The sequence below is a fragment of the Agelaius phoeniceus genome, chromosome 25 (assembly GCF_051311805.1).
Source record: "Agelaius phoeniceus isolate bAgePho1 chromosome 25, bAgePho1.hap1, whole genome shotgun sequence".
In the NCBI taxonomy this organism is placed as follows: domain Eukaryota; kingdom Metazoa; phylum Chordata; class Aves; order Passeriformes; family Icteridae; genus Agelaius; species Agelaius phoeniceus.
In genome coordinates, this window is record NC_135289.1 from 3764984 (window position 1) to 3786627 (window position 21644).

The 21644-nt window shown below is 46.0% G+C and overlaps 1 protein-coding gene across 4 annotated transcripts in view; it reads left to right on the top strand.

Moving 5' to 3' along the window:
• The window catches only part of SRGAP2 (SLIT-ROBO Rho GTPase activating protein 2), a 124755-nt gene that overhangs the window by 24549 nt on the left and 78562 nt on the right, over positions 1 to 21644 (top strand). For all 4 annotated transcript variants that reach the window (XM_054648875.2, XM_054648876.2, XM_077190654.1 and 1 more), the window contains exon 3: positions 14061 to 14253. In XM_054648875.2, coding sequence (XP_054504850.1) covers positions 14061 to 14253 — 193 coding nt within the window. The remainder of the gene's footprint in view (positions 1 to 14060; positions 14254 to 21644) is intronic.

Consider the following 21644-nt stretch of genomic DNA (forward strand, 5'->3'; position numbering starts at 1 on the left):
TTTTCCCCCAGGGGAACTAGGATGGGATCAGAGAGAAAAAGAAAAAAAAATCAGATTTAGACTTTAAATTTATTGTAGAAATTACTACTGTACAAAGACTGGGCAGAGCCAGCCCCTGTGTACCTTCCAAACAGTGCATGTAGTAAAGTCCTTTATTGAACCTTGAGTCATTTATTGTAAATGCTGGAGCAATAGAAATGGTTTCTAAATGATAAAGCACACGTGTGTGTGTGTGTGTAAAAAGGAGGACCTGAATTTTAATGTCAGTTCTCTGACAAAGGCTTATGAAAAATAAGCATCTCCTTGTTCTTGCTCTGCTCTAAGCTGTGCTGATTAATGGGTGTTGCTGTAGCTGACAATGAACTGATAGAAAAATGATGATTCACATAATTCGAGCTTTGCAGGCTCTGTCAAATATTCATTTCTTCCTTTACAAGAGGTGCTGTGGAGTAAAATGTGAGTTCTTTTTTGAGACAGCAGTGCTGCACTTACACAGCTGAATATTTACACCTGAAGGAATTAGATAGGAAAATCCTGCTTGGGACAGCTTTGCTTTCATGGAGTATTCCTGCTGTAAACTCCTTTTGAACAGACTGAGCCAGAGAGCAACAGGGAGACTGGAGCACTTTTTTTTTTTAAACATAATTGTGTTTTGTGGTTTTCAATTAGGCTCCTGTCTGGCTTTTAGGTGTGTTACATCTGAATTAAAACAATGCTCCAATTTGATTTCTTATGCAAACAGTTAAGACTGATTTATCAGGGACTCTCCTGCCAGTTGGAAGAGGCATTACTTTGATTTTATGGGGTGTTTTAATGGCAGGTGTTGGTGGGGAAAATGAGAGGCTGCTCTGGAGGAAAGCAGCTCTGTCATCATTGTCCACTGGTACCCTGGGCAAACAACCTGGCCCTTTTTGATGTTGTTCAAGTCAGCTGTGAAGTGTCTGTAATGATGCTCATTATTCACCTCCCCTGGAATGCTCAGGGTTAATTAATAGCCCTGAAATCCTCCCAGAAACACACACAGGGCCAGGTAGGGAGGCTCTGTATATTTGACTCACCCTGCTGACTCCTGGGCACAGTCTCTGTCCTCCTCCTCCATGGGCTGAGAGCTTTTCCTGCTGCTCCAGAGGGAAGGAAGGGAAGGCCAGGAGGAGCCTCAGGAGATCCTTCATGGTTCAGCTGTCCAGGGGCTGCTGGCCTGGCCCAGGCTGGGCTGCTCGGGACAGACCAGGTGGGTTCACCTGAGAGGGACCCAGGGGGCACCAGGGAAGGGGATCAATCCCAGGATTTCATTGCAGGATGCCTTGGAATAGTGGGGCTAAGCTGGGCTGCCTCAGGCTGGGCTGCTCGGGACAGACCAGGTGGGTTCACCTGGAAGGGCCCAGGTGGCACCAGGGAAGGGGATTAATCCCAGGATTTCATTGCAGGATGCCTTGGAATAGTGGGACTAAGCTGGGCTGCCTCAGGCTGGGCTGCCTCAGGACAGACCAGGTGGGTTCACCTGAGAGGGACCCAGGGGGCACCAGGGAAGGGAATCAATCCCAGGATTTTGTTGCAGGATGCCTTGGAATAGTGGGGCTAAGCTGGGCTGCCTCAGGCTGGGCTGCTCAGGGCCAGCCTGGTGGGTTCACCTGGAAGGGACCCAGGGGGCACCAGGGAAGGGGATCAATCCCAGGATTTTGTTGCAGGATGCCTTGGAATAGTGGGGCTAAGCTGGGCTGCCTCAGGCTGGGCTGCCTCAGGCTGGGCTGCTCAGGACAGACCAGGTGGGTTCACCTGAGAGGGACCCAGGGGGCACCAGGGAAGGGAATCAATCCCAGGATTTTGTTGCAGGATGCATTGGACTAAGCTGGGCTGCCTCAGGCTGGGCTGCTCAGGACAGACCAGGTGGGTTTACCTGAACAGGATCCAGGTGGCACCAGGGAAGGGGATCAATCCCAGGATTTCATTGCAGGATGCCTTGGAATAGTGGGAATAAGCTGGGCTGCCTCAGGCTGGGCTGCTCAGGACCAGCCTGGTGGGTTCACCTGAACAGGACCCAGGTGGCACCAGGGAAGGGGATCAATCCCAAGATTTCATTGCTTGGAATAGGATGCCTTGGGATAGTGGGACTAAGCCAAGGTTATCATCCACTCCTCTATAATTACTGGATCTTAAAATGATCCAGGGGCTGCTGGGCTGCTCGGGACAGACCAGGTGGGTTCACCTGGAAGGGCCCAGGTGGCACCAGGGAAGAGGCTTCAGTCCCAAGATTTCATTGCAGGGTAGAGTGATTGGAATAGGATATCTTGGGACAGTGGGACTAAGCCAAGGTTATCATCCACTCCTCTATAATTACTGCATCTTAAAATGATCCAGGGGCTGCTGGGCTGCTCAGGACAGACCAGGTGGGTTCACCTGAACAGGATCCAGGGGGCACCAGGGAAGGGGATCAATCCCAGGATTTTGTTGCAGGATGCCTTGGAATAGTGGGACTAAGCTGGGCTGCCTCAGGCTGGGCTGCTCAGGACCAGCCTGGTGGGTTCACCTGAACAGGATCCAGGTGGCACCAGGGAAGGGGATTAATCCCAGGATTTCATTGCAGGATACTTTGGAATAGGGTGATTAACCCATGCTTGTCTTCCCCTCTTACATAATCACTGGATTTTAAAACAGTCCAGGGGCTGCTGGGCTGCTCAGGACCAACCAGGTCCTGGAACAAACCCAGGTGGCACCAAGGAAGGGGCTTCAATCCCAAGATTTCATTGCAGGATGCCTCTGGAATAGTGGGACTACCCCAAGGTTATCATCCACTCTTCTGTGATAACTGGATTTTAAAATGGAGCCTCATCCTATTCTCCTTTTTTTTCCCCCTGCATATTTAGGAACTATTCCTAAAGAATAAATTGGTAAATTTATTTTTCAATTGGTCATCGATAATTTTATTTTTCAACGCCAGATAAGTCGGTGTTGGTTCTTTTTAGCACAAAGCAAGGATGAAAATTGTCCATGTGATTAAAAAACCAACCCCACGTGTGTCTGACTTTCCCCTCACTGCCTGAGACAGCCCTGGAATTTGGCAGCCTGCTGGAAGTGATTTTGAAATTGAGTTTGCTGTGCTGTGCTTGAGGAGTGTTTACATGTCCCCTTTTGTTCCTCTCTTCATTTCTTTCTCAATCATTTATTCATGTTAACGTGTTAGGTACCAGAGGGGAGAGGGAGGCAGAGAAATCCTGAGGTGAAATTCAATTAGACACCAGCATTAATCATTCTGTTTGTATCTCTAAATATCTGACATAATTCACCAAAGGATTTTCCTTTAATTGAAGAGATTAAGGCATGTAAGTTGCAAATTGCCACTTCTGTTCTGGCAATTTTATTCATTTGACAAATTTACTTGATGTTACTTTGCATGAAATAATCGTGTGTAAGAGAGTAACTCTTCAGGTCTTGTGAATTGGGAAGAAAAAGTGATTTTTTTTTCATATTAATGCTGTTTCTGCGTTCTTGCATCCCAGATTCTTTAGCACTTCCAAACTTTGAGCACCCTTAACAGATAAATAAAAAATTAGAATATCAAATTAACGAAGTTTTTGCAGAGGCAGCTGGGAATTGGGTCTGGAGAATTTGATGCATCCCTGGACTGTTTTCCTGCAGAAATAATTAGGACTGTGGAGGATTTAATCTCTGTGTGTGTGTGTGTGTGGGTGCTGTGTTCTCACCTCTGGATGTGTCTGAGTGTGCAGCACTGGAATGTGGCACTCTGGGGAGCTGAAACTGGGATTCCTGCAGTGAGCTGAGAGCAGATGGGAAATGCCAGAAATAATGAGCACATTACACGTTTCTGATGAATAATTCACTTAATTCACTTCAGTTTAGGGCTTGTTTCACCCTTAAAATAAACCCCTCACAATACTTGACACAGCACAGCTGAAACACTTGGAGGAGAAATTTTGGAAGGTGAAAGGAGCCCTTGTTTAACTTCTGTTTTAATCAGCAGCAGCAGAGGAAATCTTAACACTTAGGAGGAAGACATTTGTGAGGTTTTAGGATGGAGTTGTGGCTACTAAACAGCTACTACACTGTGGAGCAGAGGGAAGGATGGGGAGGTGAAGGGCTGCAGACAGAAACTCTCTCTAAAATAAGCCAGGAAAGCACAGCAGAAGCTGCCAGAAGCAGGAGTTGGGAGAAATGTGCTAGAATTGCTTTTAAAATAAGAAAGGATTGGTTTTTCCCCCTTTTCTTAACCCTAAAATCCACCTTTCTGCAGCAGAGATTTGGGGTGGAACAAAATGACAGCCAGATATTTTTGGGATGTTTTGTAAAGAGTTTTGGCCCCCCTGGTTGGCTGCAGGGCTGTGTTTTGGGGAGAGGGAAGTGCCCGAGCACCCTGTGGGGGAAGAAGAACCTTTGTCCTGCTGCCATCCAAACCCCCTGAGCCTGCTGCAGAGGCAGGATGCCTCTGGGATGGTGGCACTAACCCAAAGTTATCCAATCTTCTACAAAAACTGGATTTTTAAATGGTCCAGGGGCTGTTGAGGACCAACCAGGTGGAGCATCCTGTGTGGGAAGAACCTTGTCCTGCTGCCATCCAAACCCCCTGATCCTCCTGCAGGTGCACCCAGCAGCTCCTGCTGAGATCAGGATGCCTCTGGAATGGTGGCACTAACCCAAAGTTATCCACTCTTGTACAAAAACTGGATTTTAAAATGGTCCAGAGGCTACTGGGCTGCTCAGCACCAACCAGGTGGAGCATCCTGTGGGGAAGAACCTTGTCCTGCTGCCATCCAAACCCCCTGAGCCTCCTGCAGGTGCACCCAGCAGCTCCTGCACAGAGCAGGTGCCTCTGGAATGGTGGCACTAACCCAAGGTTATCCACTCTTGTACAAAAACTGGATTTTAAAATGGTCCAGGGGCTGCTGGGCTGCTGAGGACCAACCAGGTGGAGCATCCTGTGGGGAAAAACCTTTTCCTGCTGGCACCCAAACCCCCTGATCCTCCTGCAGGTGCACCCAGCATCTCCTGCACAGAGCAGGTGCCTCTGGGATGGTGGCATTCTAACACTAACCCAAGGTTATCCTCCAATCTTGTACAAAACTGGATTTTAAAATGGTCCAGGGGCTGCTGGGCTGCTCAGCACCAACCAGGTGGAGCATCCTGTGTGGGAAGAACCTTGTCCTGCTGCCATCCAAACCCCCTGATCCTCCTGCAGGTGCACCCAGCAGCTCCTGCTGAGATCAGGATGCCTCTGGAATGGTGGCACTAACCCAAAGTTATCCAATCTTCTACAAAAACTGGATTTTAAAATGGTCCAGGGGCTGCTGGGCTGCTGAGGACCAACCAGGTGGGGCATTCTGTGTGGGAAGAACCTTGTCCTGCTGCCATCCAAACCCCCGACCATCCTGCAGGTGCACCCACCAGCTCCTGCCCATAGTAGTGCCTCTGGAATGGTGGCACTAACCCAAAGTTATCCACTCTTGTACAAAACTGGATTTTAAAATGGTCCAGAGGCTGCTCAGCACCAACCAGGTGGAGCATCCTGTGTGGGCAGAACCTTGTCCTGCTGGCACCCAAACCCCCTGATCCTCCTGCAGGTGCACCCAGCATCTCCTGCTGAGATCAGGATGCCTCTGGAACGGTGGCACTCTAACACTAATCCAAGCTTATTATCCACTCTTGTACAAAAACTGGATTTTAAAATGGTCCAGAGGCTGCTGAGGACCAACCAGGTGGAGCATCCTGTGTGGGAAGAACCTTGTCCTGCTGCCATCCAAACCCCCTGATCCTCCTGCAGGTGCACCCAGCAGCTCCCTTGGGATGTTCCCAGCTGGAGCTTCACAGGGTCACCACCATCTTCACTCATCTTTTGTCTCCTGGACCTGTTCTGCTGCCTCTTCCTGCTGGGTCTATTGTAGAACAAACAGATTTTTTCTCTTGAGAGCAAGTGCAGCCTCTCCCTGTGCAAAGGAACCCGAGGTGCTTTGTGAGCAGGGCAGCGCCACATTCTTCATTCAAATCTGCTCCTGTTGAGAGGGAAGAGCCCTGGCTGCCTCCCTCCCCACGCCCAGGCAGCTCATGGCTTGCAAATGAATTATTCCCCTGCTTCCTGCAGGGTGTTTCTGTGCTTTTCCCACACTTTTGGGGCACTTGGGTTCATTCTTGCGCTCTGATGCTGCATGGGGTTGATCAGGAACCTTCCCCAAACTGGAACATTTTTTATTATTCCTTCATAACTTTTATTTTATTTTTTGTGTGTGGTGTTTGAGGTGTTAGAGTGGTGTCAGTGGGGTTGGAAGTGGAGGGTGGTGGGGCTGCTGGAGGAGCAGGATTAGTTAAACTTCCCTTCCTTGGAGTGTGACCCTTGTGCAACACCCGCTGGAAATCCCCACTCCAGCCCTCCCTGCCAGACAGGATCCAGAAACATTTCACATTTTTACATTTTAGTCATAACCAGCCCTGGTTCTGTGAGAAATCAGGAGGAATTTGATTGAAAATGTGTCCAGCACATGCTTAGCTTCACTCCTGTGTTGTTTTGAATAACTGGGAGCACATCTCCAGCTCCTTGCACTCATAACACCTTTTATTCTTTTTTATTCTTTTTTTTTGTGATTAACACAGGCTTTGAGGGAAGAATCCTTTCTTTCTGAGCAGTAGGGGAGTGTGATGGAAAATACCATTTGATTTGGTGCTTCAGGGAGACTTGGTTTGCCCTGGCCAGAAGCAGAAAGGAAACTAAATCAGGAAAAATACCCTTTATATTAAAAATATTCACCAAATTTTTTGCCATCTATACACTGTTGGCATTTTCACCCTGCAGGAGTGGAAACTATTGAAATAACTATGAAAAAGTTGTTTGGAGAAAATATTAATCCAGGTTTTTAGTGGGCCCAAAGCAATTCCTGCCTCCCAGGAGCACACAACACTCGGGGTGCTCATTACAGCAGCAAAGAGTTACAAAGAGTTTTTTTAGTTGAAATTATTCTCTGAATATTGAAAATATGAACTGGAGGATGTGTGTATGTGTGTGTTGTCTTTGATTGCAATAATAGTCCATGTGGCAAAATGACTTTTAAATTGTTTATTCTGTAATTCCATGCTGCAAAACATTGATAAAATGTAGTTTTACTACTTGCCCACGGTGTTTTTTCCAGCATTCAAAAATTGGGAAAGCATAAGCAAAGCTTTGCCTGAGGTTTTTTTAATTTTGGCTTGATATCAGTGGGGGAAAACCTTTAACTGAGTACAGACAATCCTAAAATAGCTGTGAAACTTCCTGGAGAGGAGGAGCTGCCATGCTCCTGCTGTTTGCACGTGGGTATTTGAAATGTATTGATAAACTTTTATTTCTTTTGAATAAACAGTTGTAAAACCTAAAAATAGATTATTATTACCTCATGTACTCAAACACATTCCCCTTATCAGGCTTGTTTGGAGGAGTTGCTCACGTTCTGCTGTTGGAATTAGGGCCATGAATCCCTGCCCAGGGGAATTTAATCTGAGTTCTGCTTTTAAACATCCTCCCCCAAAGTCAACAGCATGGGCTGTGTTTTGATGATAGCAAAGGGGACCTTCATTAGACAGAAAAAAAAAAATTTAATTTGAGTCCTGGATGGATTAAATACCTTGGCAACTTTGTCAGTGTGGTTAATTGCAGAATTTTGAGCATCTTTTAAAAGCTTTGCAGGTCTGAAGCCTCACATCAGTTTGCAGTCTGGGAATGCCAGATGAATGGTGTGTTTGGGGGTTTTTTTTGGTGTGGATATGGAAAACCAATGTCCAGGCTGGCTGTGGGATTTTTTTAAAGTGGGATTTTTAAATGGAATTCTTTAAAGTTATAAATGTTCCAGGGAGGCAGCACCCAGGGCAGATGCAGCAGCTGCCACGCTCCTGCAAGTGGCACTTGTGTGGTGCCTGGAAAAGCTGGGAGGGAGCCCCAGGTAATTAGTGATGCACATATATTAGGGTGTAGGTGAGGAAATAAAAGCTGAATGTCCTCAGTTCTTCCCTGAGACCGAGACCAGCCTTAATTTTTGCTTTTAAGCACGTCTGGCGTCCTTTCACTTCATTAATGCAAATCTCCCAGCGCTCGTCTTGCACCTCAAAACAATTTCATCAATCTCTGCTGGAAAGGATTTCAGCTCCCAACACCTCCAGCTCTGTTTATATATTTATAACTACAAAGGGATTCTTGTCAGTTTGTGTTACCCGTTGCTCTTATTTCTCAAATGGAGTATCTGGCTGTAGAAGGAATATTTACCTTTTCCAGGGCTTACAGTGGTTGTGAACCTGAATCTCCCTCCTGGCTCTGCTCTTAAACAAAAGGCTGTATTTCCTCCTCTTATATCATTTTCACTTCAAAGCCAAGCTTTTAGATTACCAGGGAGATTTTTCTAAGGCTGTGATGATCAACAGCTTTTGGCTGGTGACACAGCTTGTTCCCTGGAATTCTGGCTGTTAATATATAAAGGCTTTTCAAAGTCATTAAACTTCCCAGCCACGTTGGGGTGGCTGGGCTGGGCCTGTCATTAGTCACAGCCCTGTTTGTAATCATTTACCAATAAAAATAGTCAGAAGTACCAAGTCCTTCACTCTTGGAGTACAGCCTCTCATATGTGATGGCAGGAGAAATGTGAATAATTTAGTGATGTGGTAAGAACATGTCAAAATATGTGATTCAGTGCATTCTCTGAAAGTTACTTGTATATTTAAACAGTTACTGCTTTTACTCACAAGTTGTGTTGGATGGTTTTAACTTTTGGAAGCTGAATGGAGTGTTGGCTTTAAACTCAGCTGTAGTTTTTAGTTTGACCTACATGGAGTCTCCAAAAGTGGATGCCCAGACATCTCATTCTGATGTTCAGCACAAGACTGTGTGGCAGCTCCCAGGAGATGAGGACTGAAAAAGGACGGAGCACAAGATCTAAAATCACAGCTCCAGCTTTGAAGTGGAGATTTAATTCATTTTGCCTTTTCTTGCCTTTCCTGTGCTGCGGGGAGCCTGAGAAATCAGCCTGTCTTAGGCTGGGTGTGCAGTTTAGGGTGGTTCCTTCTTAGTCGGGGCTACCTGAGCCACACAGCCCTGCTGGCTGCCACCTTCCCTGGGCTGTGCCTTGTCTCTGGCCATGCTGAGGGTCCCTTAGGTTGGGGACAGCTGCAGGGCCACCAGGCACAGCTGGCTTTGGAGCTGGGCTCTGCCCGCTGCAGCACATCCGTGTGGGTGAGAGCCTTGCTCTTTCATCTGAGGCTTGGTGGTTCTGTTTTGCTGCCATCCCACTCCTTTCCCAAGCTTGTCATCTTTTTATGCAGCGTGGCACTGGGGATGGGGCGGGGAAACCTTTCCCTTCCTTGGGAAACCAGGGATGCAGGAGATGGGGGAGATACTGAGCACAGCTCGTGCCTCCTCCTGGTGCCCTGTGCTGCCAGCCTGTGATTCACCCTGCTGCCATCCAGCCAGAGCAGTTCCAGCTTCTCCCTGGCAAGAGCTGAAACCCTTCCTAGGGAGGGACATGAGCCCTTCCTTGGGTTTCAGCTTCCTTTCCATGATCCTGCTCAGAGCAGGAATCTTGTTGGAGTCCAGGCTCTGAGGTTACCCTGTCTTAGCTCACTGCGTGACCTATGGGAGAATAAACGAGTTGGTTCCATATTCCAACTTCATAGGATGTTTAAGCCTTAAAAAGTCAAGTTTGGGAAATTCTATTTCAGAAGGTGGATGTTGGATGCTGTAGCAGAGCAAGATGCAGTCCCAGGCACTGTGAATATCCCCCCGCTCCAGGTGGAATTGTTTGATGAAAACACAAATTCCTGCCAGGAGCTCTGCAGAACTCTGCTGTGTTTGGTGGAGTTTGAGGATGCCGAGGATCGTGGAATGCTTTGGGATGGAAGGGACCTTAAAGCTCATCTCATTCCCCTGTGCAAGGGCACCTTCCAGGTTGCTCCAAGCTCCCTCCAGCCTGGCCTTGAACACTTCCAGGGATGGGTCAGCCACAGCCTCTGGGTGGGGAATGGCAAATGGGAGTAAAATACAGAAGGCAGAAGATCCTTTCCTTGTTATAAAGTGGACCTGACTCCTGCATGCTACATGGAATGTTGAAAAGGATCAAAGTCAAGTCATGCAACTGCCCAGGCTTATACAACAGTCTGTCCCTTGGTGACCCGGGTGACTTTATGATCTGGTGATGGAAATGAATAAATGGTTTGTTTGAGGTGGATGGAAAACTTTCTGTGGCCACTGAGGATGTTTGAATTATGTAGAGTTGTCAGCCTCATGAATTTGAAATACAGTAGACGGAATTCAGTGGTACAGGGCAAGGCTTACAATAAGAATACCTGGTGTTTAATCCTAATTTTTCCACTGGCATCTTGACCTCGAATTCAACGTGTGCTTATTCACCCTCAGACCCTTGAAAAGAATCTTCAGGAGGTTGTTCCTTGTCTTCAGCCATCACAGTGGGTGGGATTGCCAAGCTCTAAAGGAAAGGAGAGGGAAAGGCTTTTTTGGTGTTTAAAGTGGCTGTTAACCTAATAACCTGTGCAAATTAAAAGATGCAGAAGCAGTGGATTGGGGACTGGAGTGGTTGTTGTGACTGGAGACATGAAAAGGTCCCGTGTAATTCGGTGACCCTCGGGTTAGAGCACGCACGGCCCCGACGCCGCCGGGGGATGTGCTCGGAGCAGGCCCGAAAAGAAAAAATCCCTTCTGCTTGTGTAAGCAGTGGGAAAACAAGCAGACACTTTATACTCTGCAAGGCCCAGTAAGCCTCAGGAAATTCCTGCATTCTTGATTTTATTTTGTGGCACAGGGCTGCGGGGTGTGTGTTTGAAAGATGAGCAAGGTTGCCTCACTCGGGCCCAGCGCCGCGGCCTCGATAAGCCGGGGCTGAATGGCTCATTGTTCCCTGCGGGAGCCCGATCAGCTGTCACTGCTCCCCTCCAAAACACTGCCTTTATTTATAAAGAAAAATGCTGAGATTGCCTTTCACACTGGAGGAGAAGCTGCTGGTTCTCTGTGTTGTTCAGTCAGAGAGCTGTGTGTGGAGTGTCCCACCTCCGGAGCCAAGAGCTTGAGCGGCCTTGGGATTTTCTAATTAAAACACTCGTGCTCTGATCTTCTTGTCTTTTAGAGCTGCTGTTTTTTTGGAAGTGGTCCTTTGTAGTTCTAATTTTGCTCCAGAAGGTGGTTTTCCAATAGTGTACATCATGGGCAATGTCCAATTTGTTGCCCTCATAAAAATCCATCAATTGAGGCACCGAGGAGGATGGGTGGTCATTCCATGATCTGCCTGAATCTTCTATTTCCCATCCCTACCCCAGTCCTCTTCTCTAGCAAGGTGTCTGCTGCTCATCCATGCTAAGAAGGTTGCAGACTTCCAAAACATTGCAGATGAGCAATCCCTAAATGCACAAATAAAAACATTAAAATTTTGCCGCAAAATTTGCTGCATTTGAATCCTGACTCTCTTTCTGTGCTTAGCAGAAAACACCAGCTCTGCCCAGGTATTTTCTTTGTGGGATCCCTTTCAATGAGTCCTCAACTTACTAAAATTAGTGTCTTTTGTCCAGTAGCTTCTGAAAAGGTCACAGAGTTGTTTCTGTGTTGGGAACATCCCTTTTGGTGAGGAAAGGGTGGAGGAGAAAACCCAAAGGGAGGAAGAGCTTTCTAATCCTTCTTGTGTTGAAGGATGTTCCTCTTTGGGTGTCAGAGCTGCAGGTGAGTGTCAGGTTAAGGATGAGGAGAACTGGGTGATTGCAGCAAGGAAACACCACCTCCCTGGCAGTTTTGGTGCTGTTATCACCTCCTTGGCTTTAAAAAGTCTAAATGGCAAAGCCTCAGGTGGGATGGGGCTGTCTGGTTTGCATTTCCCTGGTGAAACCCGCACTGGCGCTCAAGCTGAGTGTGTGCAGCACATTTTGGGCATCAGCAGCAAAGTTTTACATAAGTGCTGCCAGGTCTGATGTGTGTGAGCATCCCAGTGGCCCTGCCAGTCCTGAAACACCACCTGGGATGGGGCAAACAACAAAGGCAGCTCAAAAGCAAAGGGATCTCCAGTGTTGGGATAAATAAATGCAGCGTGCAGATTTCACCTGCTGTGGCTCATGCTTCCCTGCACATCCAGGGTCGGGTTCCTCGTGGATTTGTCTCTTCCTGGGGTGACCCCACACTCTTCCCACCTGAGCTGGGACATCCCTGAGCCTGGGGAAGCAGCAGAGCTGGAGTGGTTTTGGTTAAAGAAGTGCACAGGCAGCTGAGGTCGATGTATTTGCCTGTAGCTCTATTTCCTGATGAAGAAACACAGGTTTTCTGGTTTTTAAGATTCTCTCCTGTGGGGAAAAATAAACCTGACCAGCTTTGCCCCACATTACAGTGTTGACTCCTCCCTTTCAACAACCTTGCTGGCTGTATTTCCTCCTTGCAGCAAAAGTCCCTGGGTACCACAGGCTGAGAAGTTTGCAATGACCAAATTCAGTGCTAATCAAGGTCATCTTCAAGCTTGAAAACCCCACATTTGTGCAGATTATTTCTTTTCCTTTTTTTTTTCTTTTGGCAAGCCTGATTGGGAGCTGTGTTTTCCTACATGTGGTTTGGGTTTTGGAGTCCCTAAAATAAAGATGCGGGGTTTTGTTCATGGCAAATCCCAAATTCCTTAAAACTGTTCCCGCAGATGTGAGCACGATCCGAGGCAACTGATCCTGGGAGTGCATGGCAGGAATGAAACCATGGAGGTCCAGATGGTTGTTTTTTTTTTATTTCCTGGGCAAAGGGACAAACTCACAGAGGAGCCAAGCTGCTCTCTGTGATTTTCTGTATTTCAGGAATCAGCAGTGAAGTCGTTGATTTTTAAAAAAATTGAGTTTGGGAAATGCTCCCTCCTCTCCTTCCCTTGCAGTGTTGGAGCTGTGGGCGCCTGCAGTCGCTGTGTGGAGGTGTGAGGGAAGCTGTGAAACCTGAAATTTTATTGAAACCTGAAATTTTATTGCTGGTTCTGGGTTCAGCCTGGAACAGCACATCTTGGAAAAGCTTTGGAGGGAGCAGCGCTCGCAGTCAGGCCATGGCAAATCTCTGCAGTTTCACTGCTCAAAGACCTTTAGATGAAAGGGCATATTTTATTGATTTCATGTTGAGTTTATTGCCTGTGTAAAAGCCAAATAGCCTCTGCTGGCTGCATCACTGAATATTTCTGCATTTTTAGGCTGCGACTGACACACTTCTGCTGTGTTTTCTTGCCCTGTTTGACTGTGAGTGAGTCATTTTACTATTCTGTCCCTCAAATTCAGGATTAGTGGGATAAGGAGAACACGTGGCTAATGGGAGAAGCTTTTTCATGTTTGTAAAATGCTTGAGAAGAGTTTGTAAAATACTGTGTTAACATAGAGACATTCATAATCATTATGCCGTGATTATTATGAATGTGCATTAATAATTAATTGTGGTATTAACACCTATATCTGTGTGCTTTATGGGGTCCTTAGATGGAAATATGTTACTTGCAGATATTTTAAAAGGAAAAGGAGCCTTCCTGGAGATGATTCCCTAATGGGAAGTGCTCTGGTGTTGGCTCTCCAGAGGGGTTTCTTCATCTCTTTCATGGCTTGGTTTATAATGAGCTGCACAGCTGGAGACTCAGGAACAAACTGAATAATCTGAATTTGGTGCCTTTGGGGAGTGCCCCAGAATGTGCAATGTCTTGTTTCTGCATCAGGAGTAGTTTGCAGAGGAATTTGATAGAAATTCCCTGAAGTGGTTTGCTGAGCTGACGTGGGGGATTGCAGCATTCAGTCCTTTTTCCAGACTGAGATTCAGTACATTTTTAGGCAGTGACCACTCATTCCCAATGCCAAAAATGCACTTGACACTTGTAACTGATGCACTTTTCAACAACAAAGCTTTGCTGTGCACCAGCCCGCAGGGTTTGGGATGGATTTCCTTGCAATTGCACCCGCAGTCATTTTCTGCCTGTAGATAATCACCACAAGGGAGCCTGGCTGACACCAGTGAAGGATCACACTTTTGAATGATGTTTTGCTGGAGAATTGTGATGGTGTGATGGACTGTGTTTAATCTGCAGTGCTTTTGTTTGTTGCAGAGATCCGTGCCCAGTTGGTAGAGCAGCTGAAATGCCTTGACCAGCAGTGTGAGCTTCGGGTCCAGTTACTGCAGGACTTGCAGGATTTCTTCCGCAAGAAGGCAGAGATTGAGATGGATTACTCCAGGAATTTGGAGAAGTTGGCTGAGAGATTCCTGGCTAAAACTAGGAGCACCAAAGACCAGCAATTCAAGTAGAGTATTTCCCTTTTGTTTCTGCTTTATTTTTTTCCCCTGCTGTAGATTTGATTGCAAGGACAGGAATGGAAAAGAGAGTTGTTAAGAATGAATGTAGGCACCAGCACTGCTCTGAATTCCAGAGCCAAATATTGCCCAAGTTTGTGTTGGACACAGAAGCCATTCCCTGCCTCTGGGTGCTCATTGATGTCAGTAATTCCTGGTGGGTTGTGTGTTATTAATAGGGAATGGGATGTAAGAACTGGAATGTGCAAAAAAGGAGTCATTTTCTTGGGAAAGGTGGGCAAAGCTGTGTGCCAGATTTGATGGACAGGATTTCCTTCAGTGTCAATGGCTTTGGTTTTCTGAAGGGAAGCTGTTCCCAATCTGTTCCCTGCTGTCAGTTCTCCGTTTTTGGGATCCCACACACGCTCTGTGTGGGAGTTGTGTTGCAGCTCTGCTACTATCACTTCAAACAGCAGGGAAATAAGGCCAGTAGCACTTCCAGAGAGAGCTGTGCCACTGTGGATGGGGGAATCCCTGGATACCGAGCTGGGGGACTCAATTAAAACCTGAACATGTCCTTACTGACAATCTCTTGACTCTGCTGCTTGAAACATCATTTACAGCTGGGTCTGGCTGTGTTGCTGGACGTTGGTTCTTCCCCACTTCTCTGAGCTGGGGTGACTGATTGTGAAAAGCGCCAGTCACTTGTTTTTAAAATTTTAAAAGTTTAATAGTAATAAAATGGTTATAAAAATAGTGATACAATTACAGTAATAATAATTTGGACAAATTGGATTAGGACAATATGAGACAATAGAGACAAAGAGTTATGGACAGTCCGGGTACCTTTTTCTGGGCAGCACGAGCCTGAAAAAGGACACCCATTAACAAAGGATTAACCCTTAAAAACAACAGCCTGTTGCATATTCATACACCTCATCCATGATGCATAAATTCCCTTCAATCACAGGATTCTGTCTGGTCAGTGTCAGCTTCTTCCTCTGAATCCGAACAGCACCTTCAAGGCAGGAAGAAGTTCATTTCTTCTGATAAGAGGGCAATAAATTCTCTTTCTCTGAAAGATTTAGGTGTCCTGTGGCTGCTGTCTCACTGCAAGTCCTTTCTTTAAAAGAAGTATCCTACACAGCACAGTTTCTATTTTAGCATTATGTTATAACCTAAAACTATATTTAATACACTACTTAAGAGAATTAATACAGCATTACTTTCTAACACAACACATATAATATTCATTTGAATATTTGTGAAAAGCCAATCATAAAATACATGCATTTTTCACACTGATGCAGATGGAACCTGGTTTTATGGGTTCAAATCCTCTTGATTCTGCTTTTCCCAGGGGCAGGGGCTGCAGGAGGGGCTGTGGGGGTGAGCCCAGCCCGTGCTCCCCATGTGGGCAGTGCTCAGCCTTGTTGGGCTGTGTTGTCAGGGCAGCAGCTGAGGAAAACAAGGAGCAGCAGCAGCCTTGGGATCTGAATCATTTCTGAGATCTGAGAGGATCCATCTGGGCCCGCTCCCACCCCGAGTGCAGCGTCACTTTGCGCATTGTTCGGGTCGGGACGTTCTCCCTGTGTTTGTGCTGTGCTGTTGCTGTGTTTGGAGGGATGTGGGGACACAGCAGCTTCCCGTTTCCAGCAGCAGCTCTCTCTGTGGAAGCCATTAAGGAAGCACCATTTTAGTTTCCTGCCTGCACAGCTTTGATGTCATTCACTTGGGTTGTCATTTAGAGCACACGTTGTGCTGTGTGCTCAGGAAAGCCTGGCTCCAGAGCAGAGCTGCGTGGGGAAGAGTTGTTCTGCACATCCATGGACCTGTCAGAGTCTGAAAGATCTTTCCTTCCCTTCCCTTCCCTTCCCTTCCCTTCCCTTCCCTTCCCTTCCCTTCCCTTCCCTTCCCTTCCCTTCCCTTCCCTTCCCTTCCCTTCCCTTCCCTTCCCTTCCCTTCCCTTCCCTTCCCTTCCCTTCCCTTCCCTTCCCTTCCCTTCCCTTCCCTTCCCTTCCCTTCCCTTCCCTTCCCTTCCCTTCCCTTCCCTTCCCTTCCCCTCCCCTCCCCTCCCTTCCCCCTTTCCCCTTTCCTTTCTTTTTTGCTTTTTCCTTTTTCTTTTAGAGTGAAAGTGTTGTTACAACTATAAACACTGCACATCCTGCAGGTGCCTTTAAGATGGCACTAAAGAGATGATGTCTAGATTACAATTTCCCCCTGCTTATGATGGATGTTTTCAGTTGATTTTGTTGTTATTTCTGGTGAAAATTGAGGTGATTTTCTCTATATTACATGATATGAAACAACCCATCAGAAACACTTTTGTATTCAGCTTGAGAAAGTTGCATAGAACTTCTGCTTGGGGATTTAGAATGAATTTATGATGTGGAAGTTTTGACCAGAGTTGAACAGAATCCTGCAGGATTTGCAGGGAGAGGGCTGATGTTGCTTGGACTCACGAGTTCTCCTACTTCAGCAGCAGATTGCCAGAAAAATGCCTTGCTCTTGGAATATGGTATCCCTGCAAGGTCTGAGTCATAAACACACAAATTAATTTGGTCAAGAGTTGGAATGAGTGAAAAATACCACGGTGTCTGAGGCTGCTGGGTGTGTGGGCAGTGTTGGTCAGCAGTGGCACAGGTCAGGCTGGCCATGCACCACTTGTGTGCTGGCTGTGCCACTCAGGAGAGTGCCAGAATGCCACAGGGCTCCTTAGGGAACAATTCCCTTTGTAACCACCTGTTCCCAGCGCTGCCCTGCCTGAATCACAGGGACTGTCCTGGCTGGAGATGCTGGAGCTGGAATCCCATTGGGAGCCCCCATGGGATCAAAACCAGCCATCAGCTCCCTGCTCCTCAGGATTACAGTCTGGGAGAGGAGCCTGCTCTGTAATTGCCTGGCCCTGACCCTATAAATACCTCATAATAACCTGCTCTCCCCAGAAGTGGTAATTATGGCAGAAGGTACCGTATCATTGCCTGCCTGCTCCCCGTGGCACATCCCCTTTTTAGATCTCCTGACATGGAAATCTGTCAGGCAGCCACCCTGTAATTTGCATTTTCCTGCTCTGCAGCTCTTGTGGGATTGCCCACTTGCTCCCACTGTGTTCCTGCAAGGGAATGCTCCCCAGGGCAGGAGGCTTTGGGCTGAGCCCTGCAGTTGGAATGTGTGGGTTCCTCCATGCTGGGAAGAGCACAGGCTTCAGGGAGAGAGCAGAGGTGCAGGCTGCTGTGGGGCTTCCCAAAGCCCAGGGAGGTTTATTTTATTATTTTATTTTATTATTTTATTTTATTTTATTTTATTTTATTTTATTTTATTTTATTTTATTTTATTTTATTTTTTTTTTTATTTATTTTTTACTTTTTACTTTTTATTTTTTTTATTTATACTTTTAATTTTTTATTTTATATTATTTTTAATTTTTTATTTTTAAATTTTATTTCTTTTATTTTATATTTTATTTTATATTTTATATTTTATTTTATTTTTTATTTTATTTTATATTTTATTTTACTTTATTTTTTATTTTATTTTATATTTTATTTTACTTTATTTTTTATTTTATTTTATATTTTATATTTTATTTTATCTTTTATATTTTATTTTATTTTAATTTTTGTTTATTTTTATTTATTATTTTATTATTTTATTTCATTTTATTTTATTTTTTTAATATTATTTTATTTATTTTTTTCCCCCTGCTGTAGATTTGATTGCAAGGACAGGAATGGAAAAGAGAGTTGTTAAGAGTGAATGTAGGCACCAGCACTGCTCTGAATTCCAGAGCCAAATATTGCCCAAGTTTGTGTTGGACACAGAAGCCATTCCCTGCCTCTGGGTGCTCACTGATGTCAGTAATTCCTGGTGGGTTGTGTGTTATTAATGGGGAATGGGATGTAAGAGCTGGAATGTGCAAAAGGATGCCCAAATCTTGTAACTGTGGCTGCTACAGGAGCTTGTTTGTCCCAGGTTTGGTACCTGGGGTGTAAATCAGAGCATCCATCTCACAGGTGGCTCTTGGGTCTGGGGGTGACTTCCAGCCCCCCAAAAAGGCTCTGTCCCTCTGCACTCAGACCCTGGGACCTCCAACCCCAGCCTTCAGTTCTCTTATTTCATGTCATTTTTGGCCTGGAGGCATTTGCCTATTCAGATCATCAGTCAACAATATGAAAACCGTGGCCAATCTTGAGTGATTGCTTTTGAGGGAGAAAATGGAAAAAAAAAAAAAAGAAAAAAAAAAAAAAGAAAAGACAATGCTACAATGCTATTTTAAGGCCACATTTTAAATCAAGATAATCTTTGGAAGCAGGATCCTGAGTAGCAATTGTCAGCTGGAGAGCTGAATGTCCAGGATATCCCAGCATGAAATTCAGATGCCTTTCTGGCAGCCTTTGCCTTGAAGTAGAAGATGAAGAATAAGTCTGGCAACCCTCAGGCTGAGCACTTGTAAACAACAGATGTTCATAACTGGAATCTTTTGGAAGAGAAGGGCAGGGAGCAGCATGGATGTCCATGCTTGTAATTCTCAAAATTTGCACTTAACATTGAGCTGTGTCAGGGAAAATCAAATGTGAGGTTGAATGAGCAGCTTGCAGAGAAATTCAGCTTTAATTTTCCTAGAAGTAAAATGATTTCTGTAAAGCAGGGATGATACAGGTTGTGAGGGAGGAATTAACAAAAACATTTGGGGCACGTGGGCTCACTTACATTATCATTATTATTAATAATAATAAACGTTATTTTTTGTGGTTCTTTTTGCTGAAACAGAGTCCTGCACATTTTATTCTGAGCCTGTCAAGTAACCCCATTTGGAAGCTTTTTGTAAGCATTAAACATTCATTGATTCAGTGACCTGTGTGACTGCAGAGAGCCAGGGATTCATGACCAGCAGAAACGGATGGAAAACCTCAGGGAGGATTTTTGTGCTGTTTTTCATCATCTCAGTGATGCCAGTCTCACACCACACTGCAGAGGACAGAATTCAGAGAGGGTTGCAGGAGTATTTAGAGGAGCAGTGAAATCTCTGCCCTCACACTTGGCCTGGCTCCAGCTCTGGGGGTTTCAGACTTGGCTGTCCTGGGATGCACCAGCCTGTAGGAGACATCCAGGGAAAATCTGAGGATTTTGGGGAGATCAGGAGGTGGGACAGGAGACTTCAGGTGTTGTTTTAAACACCTCACTCGCAGCAAGGGTGGTCAGGGAGTTTCCTGTTGCCATGGGCAGTGGGACATCCCTTGGACCCTTCATCAGGACAGGAGAGGAGAGAGGGGTTCAAATGAGAGGGGATTCAAATGAGAGGGGAATTGAGGTGGGATATTGGGAAGGAATTCCTCCCTGTGAGGGTGGGCAGGCCCTGGCACAGCTGTGGCTGCCCCTGCATCCTGGCAGTGCCCAAGGCCAGGCTGGACAGGACCTTTCTCTTCAGTAATATTTTCATTCTCATCTAATTCATATCTAATTCATTCCTTCACCTTGTGCTCCTTATGGAAACACAGGGTTCCTATTCCTGGTTTGTGGGTGTGGCTCTAGGTTATTTTTTTTATTTATTGTTTATTTTGTTATTGGTTATTTTTTTATTTGAATCTGTTTTGTAAGATGACTTCTCTCCTATTTCCTTGCAATGCCCAACTCAGTGTCTCTGGCATCTGCCTGTCTGCCCTGCTTGCCTTGAAGCAGATCAATCTTGGATTGCCTGCAAGTCCCTTGTATGAATGAGTAATTTAATTAAGATACTTGAGACTCAATCTTCCCTTATGATCTTTTTGAGACCCAGCTGAAACCTTTGAAGTGGAAGTTGCACAGGACCTGATGGAGATAACACCCGAGAAACCACAGAGCTTCATCGTTTGTGGTTCCCTAAAAATCTGTGCACAGCTTCCTTTTCCTGCTCCAGCCAGCCCCCATGGCTGTGAGCTGCTGCAATTCAGGCTAACCCAAATAAACTCTCCACACTCACTATCACCACACCATCTTTATACCAGGAGAAGCAGTGCTTGAAATAAACCTGGGTCTTGGCATCTTCTTCTTCCTCCTCCTCCTCCTCCTCCTCATGGGGGAGGTTTGAATCAAAAAGTTGTTGTCAGTGTGAAGGCACCAGCACTGTGGGAATGTTCATATTCACATCCTAAAAGTTTTGGGGTTGATCTCATCAGTTTTACCTCTCCAGGGTGAAGGGGGACTCTGTCACTTTGCAGAATGTGTTACACCACCAGCCCCCAGTGATGTTTCCCTTCCCTTTTCCATCTCTCCTCTGGGTGACACGGAGCTGGGAGCAGAGTGCCTTTGCCAGCTCCTTTGAGGGTTGAAATGGTTAATGGGAATCCCAGTTTGCTCCCTGCCATCTGCTGTGGTGAGGATGAAGAGGTTCTGTTGTGAGCAGTTGTAGAATTCCTGCTCCCTGTTGGGAAAACTGCGCCCACGTCCTACCCCAGGGGAGCCTGCAGCTCCAGAGGTGCTTTAAAAGTTAATGTGTGTGAAGTTTTAAAGGATGCTTGGGAGGTTTGAAGCAACTATTTCCTTTTCTGTTCCATTTCTGCCTTGAATATCAGCTTTTTGCTGACAGCAAAGAGAGGTTTTGCCTCCAAAATGCTGGATCTGTATACAAAAGCAAAGCACTGAAGGGGTTATTAAACCGCAGCAACAGCCAGAAATTAAAGGAATTTAAAATGACAATCTGGCTGTGTGTGGCTGGAGCATCCTGAAGGTGACAACCCCAGCTGTGCACTGGGAGCTGTGGGGTTTGGGGTGGCTTTTCCTGCAGGATGTGTGACCACAGGGAGCGTGTCAGCACCCATCTGGCGCCAGGCAGCACCAGTGCTTCCCTCCCAGCCTTTCCACAGGCTCCTGGCATTCCTGCTATTTGTGTTTGGAGCAGCCAGGGCTGCTGTGGCTGGGACAGCTGGGCTGCAACTCCCACTTAACTCCTGCAGCTCCCCTGCTTCCCTTTCCTGATGGGGTCTCTGGTGTCAAGATGACCCCGAGGTGTTAAAAAGTCTCTTTTTCACAGCCCTGAGACTAAAGAGGAAGACAGGATTCCTTGGCTCTCCTTCTCAAAGTTGTTTATTTTTCCTTATCTTTATCTGACCTGCTCAGAGCTGTCTGGCAGGTTGGTTCAAGGCACACTGACCACCCTCAGGGTGGTGTTAGCTTTTTTATACTAAAAACTACCTGTACTTTATTTACAATAATTTTCCAATACCTATCACCTATGTTAGACAGTTTGTCTCTACTCTAAACCAATCCAGAAGTGTCACCATCCCAGCAGAAGATGGAGGACAAGAAGAAGAAGGAGAAAGACAGGACACACCCAGATTCCTCCATCTTGCCTCCTGAACCCCCATTCTAAAAACCCCAAAATTCTACATTTTCACCCTGTGGTAAATTCACTGTCATTCTATTC